The sequence below is a fragment of the Pelobates fuscus genome, chromosome 5 (genome assembly GCF_036172605.1).
Source record: "Pelobates fuscus isolate aPelFus1 chromosome 5, aPelFus1.pri, whole genome shotgun sequence".
NCBI classification, from domain to species: Eukaryota; Metazoa; Chordata; class Amphibia; order Anura; family Pelobatidae; genus Pelobates; species Pelobates fuscus.
The window spans coordinates 44514572-44531675 of NC_086321.1; the positions used below are offsets into that span (position 1 = coordinate 44514572).

The 17104-nt window shown below is 45.0% G+C and overlaps 1 protein-coding gene across 1 annotated transcript in view; it reads left to right on the plus strand.

Annotated features, from left to right (window-relative positions):
* The first annotated feature begins 16266 nt into the window (after positions 1–16266).
* Positions 16267–17104, plus strand: part of VCP (valosin containing protein) — a 49855-nt gene continuing 49017 nt past the window's right edge. The window contains exon 1 of the mRNA XM_063453787.1: positions 16267–16529. Coding sequence (XP_063309857.1) covers positions 16513–16529 — 17 coding nt within the window. The 5' untranslated portion in view covers positions 16267–16512. The remainder of the gene's footprint in view (positions 16530–17104) is intronic.

Consider the following 17104-nt stretch of genomic DNA (forward strand, 5'->3'; position numbering starts at 1 on the left):
GTGGCGAATTAATATATAAATATATATAAGTTTGGTCACCGTTCTAAGACATTGTTTTGTTGTAATGGTGACATTTTCATAGAAGAACTATAGTATAGCATAACCTATGACCTGTTTACGGAGAAAAGTGGGACCAATACGATAGAACATTTGTTTGACGCTAAATTAAATGATGTACAAGGTCGCCTAAAGATTATTCAAGCCTCCTTTTTAAATAAGCAGATGAATTGGTTCCTTATAAAGTTGGGGCAAATGGCTACAGTAATATTCTATGGTTTATAAGTGGTTTAATCAAAATGCCATTGCCAAGCAATAAAACTAAATTAACATGAGGTTTAGCTGCGCTGTTAGAGTGCAAGCCTACTTTCAAACAATTTTTTATTTTAATTTTTACAATAAAAAGGTAACGCTCTAGGAACTATTTATGACTGTGGTAAATAACCACCAGTATTGCACTAAATGTAGAAAACTGGTGCTGGTACGTATATGCTTGTTAGATCGTGCTAACCTGAAATAATAAAAAAACAGAAGAGGAGGAATTGTCGGTGTTATATAGTTAAAAGCACCTGTCAGAATGCATAGTTAACTGATGCATGCGATGTACATTTGCTCTCCCAGCCCCTGGCCTGTTCTAGAGACCACACAAAATGCCTTACCCTCTACACTGCATGCGCAGGACAGAGTCCCTGTTGATAGAGATCTCCTGGGGGGTACAGACTGAACATATGGTTAGGATGGAAGTTGCGCTCTCTCTGCTAGAATCTGTCACAGATGGACGTAAAACCAACAGCTGCCACTTTGCCTCCGTTTAGGCCTCTGCAGCAGAAACCGCGGCGGCTATCTTAGGTTGGTCGATGCAGGGATCACTTGCTGCTTGCTCAGGGCCTAGTGTTCAGTGTGCGCTAGTCAGACTGGTGTAGACCAGGATGACCTCCACTGATCCAGAGACGGGGGGTGGGGGGGACTGGGCAGCAACAAGAAGCCTTGTGAATATCAGTGGCACCAGATTGGAAGGTCGACCGCATCTGGAACTCCATGTTGTGTGGGCTGAAGAAAAGCACAAAATATTATCGAAGGATCCTCGCGCGACATTTCAGCTCCCGATTACTTCCTGTGGGGATACCAGCGGGTGTACGGGAACAAACGGTGTACCCTTGAGCAGCTCAGGGGGAATATCCAAGCAGAAATTTGAGTGCTAGAGCCTCAAACATTAACTAATGTTATGAACAATTCAATCGAAAGAGCCCGACTTTGGGAGGCAGCAAATGGAGCTCATTTAAAAGATGGTTTCTTCCGTATCTGGTCAAACAAATCATATGTTGTAAGTAATATAATTTGAGATTGGTTCATTAATTATAAATGATTGACCCTACATTGAATTTTGACACATGCGCACACTCACATTCTCTCTGTGGACTGCAGAGAAAACAATATACAAACGTTTGTTCTCCTCGTCCACCATTTAGTTGTACTGTGCACCCATAGCCCATTTGAACCAGGTTGCAGCAGCGTAGACGCAGTGCATTTTTTTTTGCCGCCCCCTGGTTAGTACCTCACTAGGCAAATGCCTTGTTTGACTTGGGCTAAATTTATTTAGAAACACAGCACTGAGTGAGAGAGAGAGAGAGAGTGTGTGTGTGTGTGTGTGTGTCAATGACTGTGTATCTGTCAGTGATTGTATGCATCAGTGAAGCCGTGTGTCTGTTAGGCAAAGAGTTTGTTGGTTTTAAACAGGAAGAGAAATTTAGATTGGGGGGTGCCCGTGTTTTGTCATGCCTAGGGCAGCACAAAACCTAAATACACCAATGTGTAGCTAATATGCATACTTTTTTTTTTTTAAAGTTTGTGCATGACCCAATCCATTTAACATTCTGTCATGTGTTTTGAATATTCAATTTGAAATTAAAATAAACATAAGTTTATATGGATGGAAGTCAAGAACTTTAAATATGTATGTTTTTCTTTTGTGCTGTAAATGCTGTAACTGCAATGTTATATAGTAGGGTCTGTATTTAATGAGAGCATTCTGGTTACCGCCCATTATAGATAAAGATACAAGCCAGTTTTAAGATGATGTGCAGGTTCTATATATTCTGCCTGTAATTCTAAGGGCTAGCCAATGAGCAAAGTCCCAGCAATTCAGATAAATACTATCGTTAAGTAAGAAGGACTCCAGGACGCAGTCTTGCCTGGCACCTGTAATATATCGGAGCACAACCCACTAATATAGACTCTATTCGTGCCCCTTCCCAGACTGGCTCTTATCTTGCACACTAACAGAGTTATACACTAATGTGGGAATAATCAGGAACTGAATACAAGTGAATTCCAAGTGTTATGTCTAAATTGATGAATTGTAAAAATTATCCAAGTCACCTATGCTATTACTTTGGTTATATTGGTCTAATCCAGTGGTTCCCAAACTTTTTAGGTTTAAGGAGCCCTTAATATTCCAAAACTTTTCCAAGGTGCCCTAAGTAAAAAAAATTAGGTCGTATATATGTTCAGCGCTGCGGCATATACTGGGCTCCTGTTCAGCAAAAATGTTTCCCAGCCAGGGGCGGATCCAGAATCTAAGTGTGTGTGTGTGTGTGTGTGAACAGTAGAGTGTGTGTGTGTGGGCAGTGTGTGTGAACAGCAGAGTGTGTGTAGAGGGGCAGTGTGTGTGTGTGTGAGGGGTACAGTCTTTGTGGGGGGGGGTGTGTGAGGGGGACAGTATGTGTATGGGAAGAGTTCTGTGGGGGTAGGAGGGCAGCTTAACAAATAAAGTTTTTTTTGTTTGGTTTTTTATAATTTTCATATCCTCCCACTTTGCCTGGCAGTGGGAACAGAACTAAACCTTGGTGGTCTGGTGGAAAAGCCCTGGTGGTCCAAGTGGTGAGAGTGAACTCTAGCAGCTCCAAAGGCTAGAGTTCACTTTCGCAAGATTCAGAGCGTTGCCATGGTAACTGCAGGTCCTCTCTCCCTCCCCTGCCGGCTACCGCATTTCAGTGCTAGCGGGCTGGTGAGGGAGATCTCTGACCTTCCCTCCAGTCCTGCAGAGCAGGCAGGGGAGAGTGAGGCACGGTATGGTTCCCGGTGCTATTCTCATAGTACCTTGAAAACATTTTACGGCGGGCACACAGTTTTGGAACTGTTGGTCTAATCTAAATTTTTTAAAGTACAGGGTTATTCATAACAGTGAAACTTGCCAGAAATGTAAAGTGAATTCAAAATGTAGGCCAAACTAGTGGAATTAAGAAAAAAAAACTCCAGATCTAGTTTGGCTTTATTAGACTTGATTAAAAGTCATCACTTTAGTGAATAAACGTGTTAGATTCAGAGTTATTCTCTAAACTCAAATTGGGAAAAACAAATGAAATCCGCACGGCAAAATGTAGACAAAAATAGGTGTTCTGGAAACATACCATAACCCCAACATGGGTGAGGCCATAACCCCTGCCCATCAATTGGTGAGGTAAAAGGGCCAATGAAGGGAATAGTATCACTGGTGTTATGGATAAAATGTTCCACCAAAAAAGGGCTTGCTCCATCAGAAAGAGAGCAGGACTGCCTGAGGAATAAGGCAGGTTTACTGACGTGAATCCATTTATTTGAGTTAAGAGAGACATTACTGTGAGTATTAGTACTGTGGAGTTCTGGTATAAATTCACACACCAAGAATATGAAGCTCCTAGAAAAGAGGGATATTAAGATAGGAAAGAGGTTTTGGGTCCAAAATAGGTTCTGTCACTCCTAAATGGTTACACTTGGGAGCACTGGCATAACCAGAGTTATGGTCGCCTGGGGCAAAACAACATTTTGCACCCCTCCCCTCCCCCCTATATATTCCATCTCCTGAGCTCCCCTTCACCCTGTCCCTCTGGTTGTAAGGCTAATTTAACTCATCTAAAGACTATAGTATTTGTTGATGAAGTGCATTACAATTTTTATGAATAAACACTTCTTAATGCAATAGAAAAAAATAATTGGTGACAAATTTAAGTACGTTTTATGTGAATTATGAATGTATTTATTTGTAGTGTTGGCATTTGAATGCAGTTGTATGTATGTTTACTATTTGAAAGCTGTGGTGTACTTTGTTTAGTTTTTGTATGTACAGTGGGTGTTTGATTTCTGGCTGCGCATACACTGCCCCACGCATATACGCAGATACACACACTGCCACACACAGATATACACTGATTCATACACCAACACATATACATACACAATCTCATTGATTTAAAAGACACACTGATAGACACACATCCCCTGACAGACACACATACTGACAGGCACACTCACACGCTTATTGTTTTATTTCTTGCACCCACACAAATTTATTTTAGTTATTGTGGTTTTATTTTTTTAGGCCCATCCAACATCTCCACATTTGGGAGACCTGGTGTGAATCCTCTCCCTGGGGTCCAGTGACTTCTGTAAGCTTCCATTTCTCACTGCTCCCATGCTTGGTTTAGTGATGCCAGGGCTGGAGTGACGTCATATTCCGACTGCCGGTATCACAGCAGGGTGCAAGAGGTATCAGTGAGGAATGGGAGAACGTCTGTGCTCTCTTGCCGCCTGCCTCCTCACTCCCCCTGGTATATTTTGTAAGAGTTGGCACCTGCTGTCTGGGGTAAGCAGGTGCTTACTCTGCCTTACTAAATAATATTCTGCTCAGGGGTGCCTTAAGGTGGCCAGAAGTGTTACTTTTTTCAACTAACAATTATCGTCAGATTTTAGTCAACTAAAATTTGAGATTTAGTTGACTAAAACAATTCATATAACTAAAATACAAGTAAAACTAAAACGGCTTTTTAGTCAAAAGACTATGATTAAATTGAAGTTTGCTGCCAAAATTAACACTGATGGGTAAGACACCTGGGGGGGCTGGCAGATTGAAACACACGGGGGACTGGGGATTGAGTCGCATGGTGGGGCAAAAGAGACAGACCGGTCTTGGGAGAGAGACACCCAGACTGATCTTGAGGGACACAAAGAGATGCAGAAGGGCTGAGAAAGTGTGATGTAATTCCAGTAAAATACAAGTTTAGCAGGCTAAGATTGCCACAAGGCATATGTATGTATATGTGTTTGTAGTATCAGTTAGTTAATTACACGTAGCTAAGATACTGTTATCACTGTACTGACCAGGTGCAGGAATGTAAGAACTGGAATTACGCGTCCCTCTCCTTTGTATCAGATGAGCCACGTGGTTAGACCGGATGGATGAGTTTAGACTCTATTTATTAAATAGGTTAAGGGTATGTGTGGGTGTAGTTAATTGTGGGAGGAGCTACAGTGCTATATAAGGAATGTACTCTATGTATTCAGTACTCAGACTTTGCTGTATTTTGGTGACGCTAGTCCCTCTGAGTCCCGATCGGTGATCCAATAAAGAATCTCTTCCTTCCTGAAGAAACCTGTGTCCATCTCTCTGTGCTTGGCTTCCGTCAGTTTCTCCGGTATCATTTGGTGCATTGGCCGGGAAGCTCATCGTTCAACGGTAGCTGAGAGGCAGAGGCGTGAGACGGTCTATCTTTGCCCACGTTCTCTACGGCTGCACCCCTGAACTTCTGCGTGGACCTCCCTTCGTCTCGGCGCCACTGGTCTGTTGTCCAGGAGATCATCGGCCTCTACGTGAGAAGTGCTGGGGTGTCCCCGTCGATGAGTGTGAACTCAGGTTCAGGAACGAGGAGGTAAGATAACTGCTGTTTTAGACGGCAGGACCCGCTAGGGGTATACCGATTGTGCGGTAGGCCCAAAGGGGTTTTTGAATCTGTATCTGCCCCCTCTGTCGGAGGGAAGGAGCGAAGGCGCACCGCTCGATCGAACGCTCTTTAGTCAGACCGTTTGATTTGGTTAGTCAGGCGGGGTCCAGGTGTAAGATAGCCCTAGCCGGACACCGGTGTCTTGTCTAGACTAGCGTTCTAGGGTGTATATTACGTTCGCTAGGTCGGAGGGACCGGGAGACTAAGCGGCGCCTGTGTAAATTCGGTTCGCTAGTTCTCATCCTATCTGGGCTAAGTGGGAAGGCGTGTAAATTTGGAACCCACTAGACTTTTGATAGTGCGACTAAGAGGCGCCTGTGTAAATTCGGTTCTCTAGCTCGCTATATATGTGGTGATTGGGCAGTGTGGCTAACCAAAACGGGTGTATATAGTTTTAGGTAGTCCATTCAAGGTACTGGCCAATAGTTTAGTTGGGAATTGTAAATGTGTTAACGATTGTTTTAGTAAAGTGTATATCTTGTTAGATAGCGCGAGCTCAGCCGTCTAGCGAGAGTGTTAATAGTGTGTTGCTGTATTATAGTGCACGGTACCATAACCCTGTATATTTACTGACATTATATAATAAGTACTAATCATTGTCGTCCATTGCATGTTTAACACCATAACCACTAATAATTGTATTGTGACCTTAACTTGTGCTTTGACCTATGCTAACCGTACTGTAACCGCTATTTGTAAAAGACGATGTTACTGGGGTGTGTTATAGACGGGTAATTCGTATATAGAGAATTATAGCGTGGGTGACTGTATAGTTACGCCAAAGGGCATAATATTGATTATATAGTGACTGGTGTAACAGCTGTGTGTGTACGGGAATTCCCTGAGTGTTTATTGTTATTGTGTACGTTTCACTTGGTAACCGTACCACGTGGTGCTGTTGCCAGAGGAAACGGGTGTGACTGTTGAATAGTACGCGTGTATAGTATTCGTTGTCGACGACGTTCCATTGTTAAGTATGGGTGCGTCGCAGTCAACGATTCCGGATCCCTTAGGATGTATGGTTAAGAATTTTAAAAAGGGATTCAAAGTTTGTGATTTTGGGGTAAAGATGTCTCCTGTACGTTTGGTCACTTTGTGTACTAGGGAGTGGCCTACTTTGGTTGCGGCATGGCCGCCACGTGGCAGTTTGGATCCAACTCTGGTACAGCGCTTACACGTGGCTGTATCGGGTAGGCCTGAACTTTACGGCCAGTTTCCTTATATTGACTGTTGGAGACAGGCCGTAAATGACTCGCCAAAATGGCTCCAGACATGCCACGAGGAGCAGTGTCGCCTCATGGTAGCTAGGACTTGCTCGTCCACTAGGACTGGTGTTAGGCCCATTTTGGACACGCCCCCTGAGTCCGAGATCCCTTTGCCGCCCCCTTACTTTCCGTTAAGAAGAAGTGACGCAAACGCAGGAAGTCCTGCACCCCTCCCCTCATTACCCTCATCCACTTCCGCTTCCTCCTCCAGTACAGGATCCACCCCCCCTCGTACTAAATCTCCCCTTCCGGAACCAGAACCCACCCCCATTAGAAACGAATATCCTGATTTGGCGCCACTTCAGACTTCCGGTCAAGCTTCATCTAGCTCGGCTCGAAGTGTTTTATTTACGACCTTTTCCCAAAACCGACCTCCCACATCCCCATACCCTATCTCTCCCCGACCGGAACCCATGACTGACGCCTCTCTACGTAGCCCCATCCAAACCCGACAGTTGACTGGTGCCCAACAATTAAAGCACTATCAGATGCCTCTTCGTCTGAATCCCGGGTCAGCTTATATCGATGCCGCAGGTCAAATGGCACACGCTGACCCAGTCTTCGTATATGTCCCATTTACCACAACCGATCTTTTAAACTGGAAGACCCATAATTCCTCGTATACTGAGAAACCACAAGCTATGACTGATCTGTTCACCTCAATAGTACAGACGCATAATCCGACATGGGCTGATTGCCAGCAGTTACTAATGACTTTATTTAACAATGAGGAAAGGACAAGAATAAATCAAGCAGCCATTAAAGCATTAGAGGATAGAGCCCGTGCTTTGAACCAAGCCAATCCAGCAGCATGGGCCGCGACACACTATCCCAACACCGATCCCGATTGGAACGTAAATGGTGCTGATATGGTTCAACTCAGAGCCTATAGAGACGCTATAATTGCTGGCATGAAAGCCGGAGGAAAGAAAGCCATTAACATGTCGAAGACAGTTGAGGTGATCCAGAAAAGCGATGAAGCGCCCAGTGTCTTTTATGACCGATTATTGGAGGCATACCGCTTGTATACCCCCTTTAATCCGGAAGACGCAGACAATTCCCGAATGGTTAACTCCGCCTTTGTCAGCCAAGCATACGGAGATATTAAGCGCAAGCTACAAAAGTTAGAAGGGTTTGCAGGTATGTCCATCACCCAACTAATGGAGGTAGCAAATAAGGTCTATATGAACAGGGATACAGAAAGTAAGAAAGAGGAAGAGCGCAAGATGCGTAAAAAGGCTGATATGCTAGCGGTAGCGATCGCAGGCGTAGATAAACGGGGCCCAGATAGAGGCAATAATAGATGGAGTAGGGAGCCTTTGAGTAGGGATCAATGCGCGTATTGCAAGGAAGAAGGGCATTGGAGGAACGAATGTCCGCAAAGAGAGCAGTACGAGAGAGACCAACCCAGGGCAGGCTACGGAAACTTTAGAGGTAGAGCGAGAGGTAGAGGAGGCCCCGGAGGGAGTAATGGTTATAGAGGGAGTAATGGGAACAGAGGAAGTGTTAGGGAAGACAGGTATATTCCAGCAGCGCAAAGGTCCCGCGATAGAGAAGGTAGGGACTTTGTAGGATTGGCTGACACTGTCATGGAGGACTATTGATACCGACCGGGCTCCATCCCCCTTGGTCGAGCGGAGCCTATGGTCGATGTATCAATAGGGGGGAAAAGGAGTGCGTTCATGATCGACACTGGTGCTGAACATTCAGTGGTGACTAATCTAGTTGCTCCTCCATCTGGAAGGACTATTACTGTGATAGGAGCAACTGGAAGAAGTGCTGAAAAACCGGTTCTTAAAAGTCGACTCTGTACATTGGGAGGCCACGTAGTAAAACACCAATTCCTTTATATGCCTGAATGTCCAGTCCAATTGCTGGGACGTGATATGCTATCAAAATTACAAGCGCAGATTACGTTCCTACCAAATGGAACAACATCCTTAAAGTTTAATGGACCTTCAGGTATTATGACTTTATCCGTACCAAAGGAAGAAGAGTGGCGACTTTATACAGTGTTGACTAGCCAAAACCCTAGGAGTGATGAGACATTGTTTAACATACCAGGAGTTTGGGCAGAGAACAACCCACCAGGACTGGCCCGCAATATTCCACCAATAAAAATTGAACTGAAACATGGGGTTTATCCAGTGAGCCTAAGACAATATCACATTCCGCAGAAGGCTAAGAAGAACATCCAATCCTATCTGGATAAGTTCATACGGTATGGTATCCTAAAATTCTGTACTTCCCCCTGGAACACCCCATTGCTGCCTGTTCAAAAGCCCGGTACAGATGAGTATCGACCTGTACAGGACTTAAGAGCAGTCAATGATGCGGTTGTTAGCATACATCCAGTTGTACCCAATCCATATAACCTGCTTGCTTTAATTCCGGGCGGGGCTACTTACTTCACAGTCTTAGATCTCAAAGATGCCTTCTTTTGCCTCCGAATTGCCGCAGAAAGCCAATGTATTTTCGCTTTCCAATGGGAGAACGCTGTAACGGGCTCAAAACGCCAAATGACTTGGACAAGACTGCCCCAAGGGTTTAAAAATTCACCTACCCTATTTGGTTCAGCTCTAAGTCAAGATCTACTGGATTTCGAGTCTATCCCAGGAGAATGTGTATTGTTACAATATGTAGATGACTTGTTGATAGCAGCAGTTACAAAAGAAAAATGTCAGCAAGCAACGCACGATCTACTACATATTCTCTGGAAGGCAGGATACAAGGTGTCCAGGAAGAAGGCTCAGTTGTGTTTGCCAACTGTCAAGTATCTGGGATTCCATATCTCTGAAGGTCAAAGGATTATGGGGCCAGAGAGAAAAGAAGCTGTCTGCCAAATACCAATACCCAAGAATAGAAGACAAGTGCGAGAATTCTTGGGGGCAGCAGGCTTCTGTAGGATATGGATTCCCAGCTATGCGATACTGGCAAAACCTCTGTACGCAGCCATCAAAGGTACAGAGCACGACCCCTTCTTATGGACCCAAGAACAGCAAACGGCATTTGAAGATGTGAAGAAGGCTTTGATGAGTGCCCCAGCATTAGGTCTACCTGATCACACACGACCATTCTACTTATATGTACACGAGCAAAGAAGAATGGCTGTGGGAGTATTGACACAGTACTTGGGATCATGGCAAAGACCTGTTGCCTACATGTCTAAGCAACTGGATGCAGTGGCCAGCGGACTTCCACCTTGTCTAAGAGCCGTAGCTGCAGCCGCCCTGCTAGTAGCTGAAGCCGATAAACTCACTCTGGGTCAAGAACTTTATGTACGAGTCCCACATGCAGTACAGACGTTGTTGGATTACAAAGGAAATCATTGGTTTAGTAACAGCCGTATGACCAAGTATCAAGCAATGTTGTGTGAAAACCCAAGAGTGCATTTAGAGACTGTAAACACCTTAAATCCAGCTACCCTTTTGCCGCAACCTACTGAAAGTCAACATGATTGTTTGGAAGTAATGGATGAAGTATTTTCAAGTAGACCAGATCTTCGTGATTTTCCCATCCAGAACCCCGATGTTCAATATTACACCGACGGCAGTAGTTATGTGAAAGAAGGGATCCGCTATGCAGGATATGCAGTGACAACAATAGACAAGGTGATAGAAGCTCGGCCACTGGCGAAAGGAACATCAGCACAAAAGGCAGAATTAATAGCACTAACACGAGCGTTACAATTGGCTGAAGGTTTAAGAGTAAATATCTATACGGACTCTAAGTATGCGTTTTTAACCACTCATGCCCACGGAGCTTTGTATAAAGAAAGAGGACTACTGAATTCAGAAGGCAAAGAAATCAAGTACGCAGCTGAAATCCTACAACTATTGGAAGCAGTGTGAAAGCCGAAAGAAGTCGGTATCATACATTGTCGAGCGCATCTGAGAGGAGATGGTGATGTAACCAAGGGAAATCGGATGGCAGATAGTGCAGCTAAGCGTGCTGCTGAATCAGGAAGACAGGAGTATGTGGGGCATATAGCTGCTCTTATACCAACTCCACTGTCCCAATGGACTCCAGTTTATACAGCTCAAGAAGAGGAGTGGTTAAAGACTGAACCGGGAAAGTATTTGGAGAACAAGTGGTATCAGCTAGAAGATGGAAGAATAGTCATACCAGCATCACTAGCGGTAGAAATTGTCCAAAATTATCACAACGGGACACATTCTGGGAGAGACAGTACTGAAGAATCTCTCAGGAAACATTTCTACATACCAAGATTGTCCAACTTGACTCAGGCCATTGTACGCAGATGTGTAACGTGTGCTAAAAATAATGCAAGACAAGGACCAGTAAAGCCACCAGGAGTCCAGTTTATGGGGGGACTCCCCATGTCCGATCTACAAATAGACTTTACAGTGATGCCTAAATCGGGTGGACATCGTTACCTGTTGGTAATTGTGTGCACCTATTCAGGTTGGGTAGAAGCATGTCCTACTCGTACAGAGAAAGCAGGAGAAGTTGTGAGATTCCTGCTACGAGAAATAATACCCCGATATGGACTACCCTGTTCTATAGGATCGGACAATGGTCCAGCTTTTGTTCATCAGTGCCTACAACAACTGACTCATATGCTTGGTATAAAGTGGAGGCTTCATACTGCATATAGACCCCAGAGTTCTGGTAAGGTAGAGAGAATGAATAGAACTATAAAGAACCAGTTGGCTAAAATGTGTCAGGAAACCCAACTTAAGTGGAACGTTCTCTTACCCATAGCTTTATTGCGAATCCGCAGTACCCCTACCAGAAGGATGGGCCTCTCTCCTTTTGAAATCATGTATGGGCGACCACCTCCCGTACTTGGTAACTTAAGGGGGGACTTGAGTCAGTTGGGAGAAGGAATTACCCGGCAGCAGGTTGTAGAGTTGGGTAAGACTATGGAGGAGGTACAGAAATGGGTACAAGATAGATTACCTGTGAATATTTATCCCCCTGTTCATAGTTATCATCCAGGAGATCAAGTGTGGATTAAAGAGTGGAATAATGTACCGTTAGGGCCCAAGTGGAGAGGTCCTTATGTTGTTCTTTTGTCTACCCCTACAGCGATAAAAGTAGCCGAAGTGACTCCGTGGATACATCACTCCAGGGTTAAGCCAGCAGCAGTTGATTCTTGGCAAGTTACAGCAGATCCAGAGAATCCCTGCAGGATCCGGTTGAAACGCACTACTCAGTCGGAGTAACGAGGAATTATTGTGGATTACAAATTTTATTGTTACAGGTGTGAGTGAGAAGGCCATAATAAAGCCTGTCCGCTTACCATCACATAGTGTATAAGCCAGGAAAGTCTCGAAGGGACACCTGTGAAGACGAGCAGAACTCCATTCCCTGCAGCCCTCACATCCTGGAAGCTGAGGTTCCATCGCACGGACGAAGACTGAGGATGACGGCGAAAGATGTGCTTTTGATTGTGTTTATTTACATGTGTTTTTATATTCAGGAAGGTAGAGGTACCGACACTCCTAGCTGTGAGGTATGCATTAAGACTACGAGAACAGGTAACCATATTTCCCAAACCCTAATTTGGCATTCACAATACGAATGTAAAGGAGAGGTATCAAAATGTAGATACCTAAATATAGACTATAGTGTGTGCCATTTAGGAGTAGGAGAACCTAAGTGCTTCAGTCCAGAGTATCAACCTCGTACAATTTGGTTGACTCTCAGGAATGGAGATCCTCAGGGGACCCTAATTAATAAGACGGTGTTAGAATCCGTATATTCTTCGGGTGTTCTGCTATTTGATGCATGTAAGGCGATATCAAGTGGTAGAAAACCGTGGAATGTATGTGGGGATCTTAGATGGGAGAGGACGTATGGGTCTAACGATCAATACATTTGTCCCAGTAGCAAAAATAAATATGTGAGTCCTAGATGCCCAAATAAAGACTATAACTTTTGTCCATATTGGTCTTGTGTGGGGTGGGCGACTTGGGGACAGACAGTAGATAAAGACATGATAGTGACTAAGTTGCCGACTAGCCCTTATTGTAAGTCTATGGAATGCAACCCAGTCCATATACTTATTAATAACCCCGACAAGTTCCTAGATAAGTATGGAAATTTATTTGGGTTTCAGATATACGGGACGGGTTTAGATCCTGGGACATTATTGTTTATAGGAATAGAGACTGATACGGTATCCTCCCAGACTCATCAAGTATACCATTGCTTTTATGAAGAGATGAGTATAGATAATAAGATCCCCCATAACGCTAAAAACCTGTTCATTGACCTAGCTGAAAGTATTGCCGGTAGTCTTAATGTTACCAACTGCTATGTGTGTGGAGGTACTAACATGGGAGACCAATGGCCTTGGGAAGCAAAGGAGGTAATGTCCGGTTCTGAGGCAGTTGACCAACTAATATCTACACAAGCCGATTATCATTTGAGTGTTAGAGGTAAATCTGAGTGGAGATTAAAGACCTCCATCATAGGTTATGTTTGCATAGCAAGGAAAGGAATAATGTATAATACTTCTGTAGGAGAATTAACTTGTCTAGGGCAAAAAGCTTATGATGATGATACTAAAAATACAACTTGGTGGTCGGCTTCAAATGTCTCAGAACCATCTAACCCGTTTGCTAGATATGCCAGTTTAAAGGATGTGTGGTTTGATTTATCCATCACATCTACCTGGAGAGCCCCAGCAAATTTGTACTGGATCTGTGGTAAGAAAGCCTATTCGGAGTTGCCACAGGACTGGGAAGGGGCATGTGTGTTGGGTATGCTCAAACCATCCTTCTTCTTGTTACCGATTGAAACAGGTGAGACTTTAGGTGTTAAAGTGTATGATGTGAATCATAGGAAGAAAAGGGGACCCTTAGAGATAGGCACCTGGGAAGATAATGAATGGCCTCCCCAGCGTATCATAGATTATTATGGGCCAGCCACGTGGGCAGAAGATGGTACCTTTGGTTATAGAACCCCAATTTATATGCTCAACCGTATTATAAGATTACAGGCGGTGGTTGAGATTATTACTAATGAGACCTCACAAGCACTCAATCTTCTAGCGAAGCATAATACCAGGATGAGGACAGCAGTGTACCAAAATAGATTAGCCTTGGATTACCTTTTGGCAGTAGAGGGAGGTGTATGTGGGAAGTTTAACCTGAGCAATTGCTGTCTTCAAATAGATGACGAAGGGCAAGCAATAGCTGAGCTTACTAGCCATATGGTTAAACTAGCGCATGTGCCTACTCAGGTATGGAAAGGGTACAATCCAAGTAGTTGGTTTGGTAACTGGTATGAGTGGTTTGGAGGGCTTAAGGCAGTGGTAGGTGGAGTCCTACTGATTTTACTGTTGTGTCTACTCCTACCGTGTCTTATACCCTTAGTAGTTAGGTCTGTGCAAAGCCTGATAGGAAGTATAGCAGAGAGGAAGGCTGCTGCACAGATAATGGCGATATATAAGTATAAGGCTCTAGATCAAGGAGAACCAATGCAGGAAGATGAGTGTTAAAAGATTCACATCATAAGATAAGTCTGGTCTGGTTCATGGTAACCTGAGGTATATGCAAACCAAGGTTAAGTGATGCCTCAAGTAATTGTGAAATATCAGAGGCATCAAAGGGGGGAATGTGATGTAATTCCAGTAAAATACAAGTTTAGCAGGCTAAGATTGCCACAAGGCATATGTATGTATATGTGTTTGTAGTATCAGTTAGTTAATTACACGTAGCTAAGATACTGTTATCACTGTACTGACCAGGTGCAGGAATGTAAGAACTGGAATTACGCGTCCCTCTCCTTTGTATCAGATGAGCCACGTGGTTAGACCGGATGGATGAGTTTAGACTCTATTTATTAAATAGGTTAAGGGTATGTGTGGGTGTAGTTAATTGTGGGAGGAGCTACAGTGCTATATAAGGAATGTACTCTATGTATTCAGTACTCAGACTTTGCTGTATTTTGGTGACGCTAGTCCCTCTGAGTCCCGATCGGTGATCCAATAAAGAATCTCTTCCTTCCTGAAGAAACCTGTGTCCATCTCTCTGTGCTTGGCTTCCGTCAGTTTCTCCGGTATCAAAAGGAGCAAAATAGACAAATAAAGGTTTTGACTGAACCCATTCGGTTTTAGTTGTGTCGACTAAAACTAGACTTAAACTAAAACAATTCAGATGACTAAAATATGACTGAAACGAAATGTCCAGTTTTAGTCAAAAGACTATGACTAAAACTAAATTTAAATTTGCCGGCAAAATTGGTCCACCAGGCCCCCCCGTGACAGCCAATTACCAATTGGTCTGCTGATGTCGGCCCCCCCCACCCCATTTTTGCGCCTGGAGCAGCCGCACCATCTGCCCCCTGGTAGTTACGCTACTGCTTGGGAGGTATGTAGCTATCGCTAGCCTTGGCATACCTCCCAGCTTAGCCGAGAATAGCTAGACTCGGGGCTAGGGCTGCCTTCAGAGGGGGTGTCACCAGTGACACAACTTGCGTCCCTGGTGACAACCCTAAATGGGCAGGACTGCCCCGAAATAGGCCGGTCTGACAATTGAAGAGGCGTGTGAGCCAGGCGTCCAGCATGAAGGCGAGACACCAGGGAACGAAAATGGGATGGTGGGACAGGACCCTGATATCAGGACTGTTAGGACGCATGCATTATGAGTACATGTTGGTATTCCTAACGCTATGATGTTCCTTTAAATTTGAAATTGACTTTAAATTCTCACTTTAGTGAATAACCCTGTAAGAAATTAGTGAATAAATCTATGAACCTTTAATTTTTAAATCCTGAAAATGTACAATAGTGAGTTATCCTATGAAGTAATTCCAGGCTCTGCCAGTAGGGGGTGCTAGACTGGGCACTGTTATATGAAATGATGTTGCACTTCCTTGCACCTTTACAACTAGCATATTCCTGACTCACGCGCTGTATGTATAACTTAACGCGTACTGTGAATGGCTATAACTTTGATTGACAGACATTTTACCCAACCAGTTACAGATATCAGTTTTTCCCGCCTCCCACTGTGTCGGTTAGTACCCTGTAGTCATCCTGAAAAACCACGCCCCTCGGGATGCCGATGACCAATCAGAGGCCGCCAGCTTACAGTTGCTAGGCAGCTTTACATCCACCGATGCACTTTTCGTTCCGCCAATCCAGTAAGCCGTCATAGGCATCCAATAGGACCTAGTGATGGGGTAGGATGAAGAGGCGTGGCGGGAATGAAAGGCTCTCTCTGATTGGTCAGTCCTTTCCAGTGCATGCCCAGTAGGTGTGCATGACGCAGCGCTTTCCCGTTCGTGTGAATCCCCTCCCCCAAGGCCGGAGCTCCTCCCACTCCGCAGTCAGTCACACACAGAGAGTCAGACCGGGTACGGGGGGCGGCACGGACAGACAAATCCAGCGTCAGAGACCGGCAGCGGCGACAGGCAGCGCGTAACGGACACAGCGGCTCGAGGCGGCTCCGGAGCAGCACGTGACCCCCGGCGGGAACCCCCCAGAATCTCCCCCACAGGCAGAGCGGACAGCGAGCAGCATGGCCTCCGGCTCAGAGTGAGTGTGCAGCCAGGGGGGCCGGGGAGCGGGCAGGGACCCCCGGGGGGGGGGGAATGGGATGACGGAGGATGAGGCTGTGTGACTGGGGGGAGGAGGTGGGGGTAAGCTGGGTGCCGGTAGGCCGAGCGCTGACATCCCTTCCGGCCTCTTCATGCTGTGTCATGTAGGCCCGGCTTGGGCCCAGCACTGCCTGCAGCATGACAGCCGGCCTGGAACAAAGACAATGGGAAACCGGCCACGGACACAGCGAGAGAGAATACCAGTCATAAACCGGCTATACTGCCACTGAATAAACCGGCTCAATCAGCATTTATAAACCGGCTTTATAATCACCGATACACCAACACTGCCATCACTGATACACCAACACTGCCATCACTGATACACCAGCACTGCCATCACTGATACACCAGCACTGCCATCACTGATACACCAGCACTGCCATCACTGATACACCAGCACTGCCATCACTGATACACCAGCACTGCCATCACTGATACACCAGCACTGCCATCACTGATACACCAGCACTGCCATCACTGATACACCAGCACTGCCATCACTGATACACC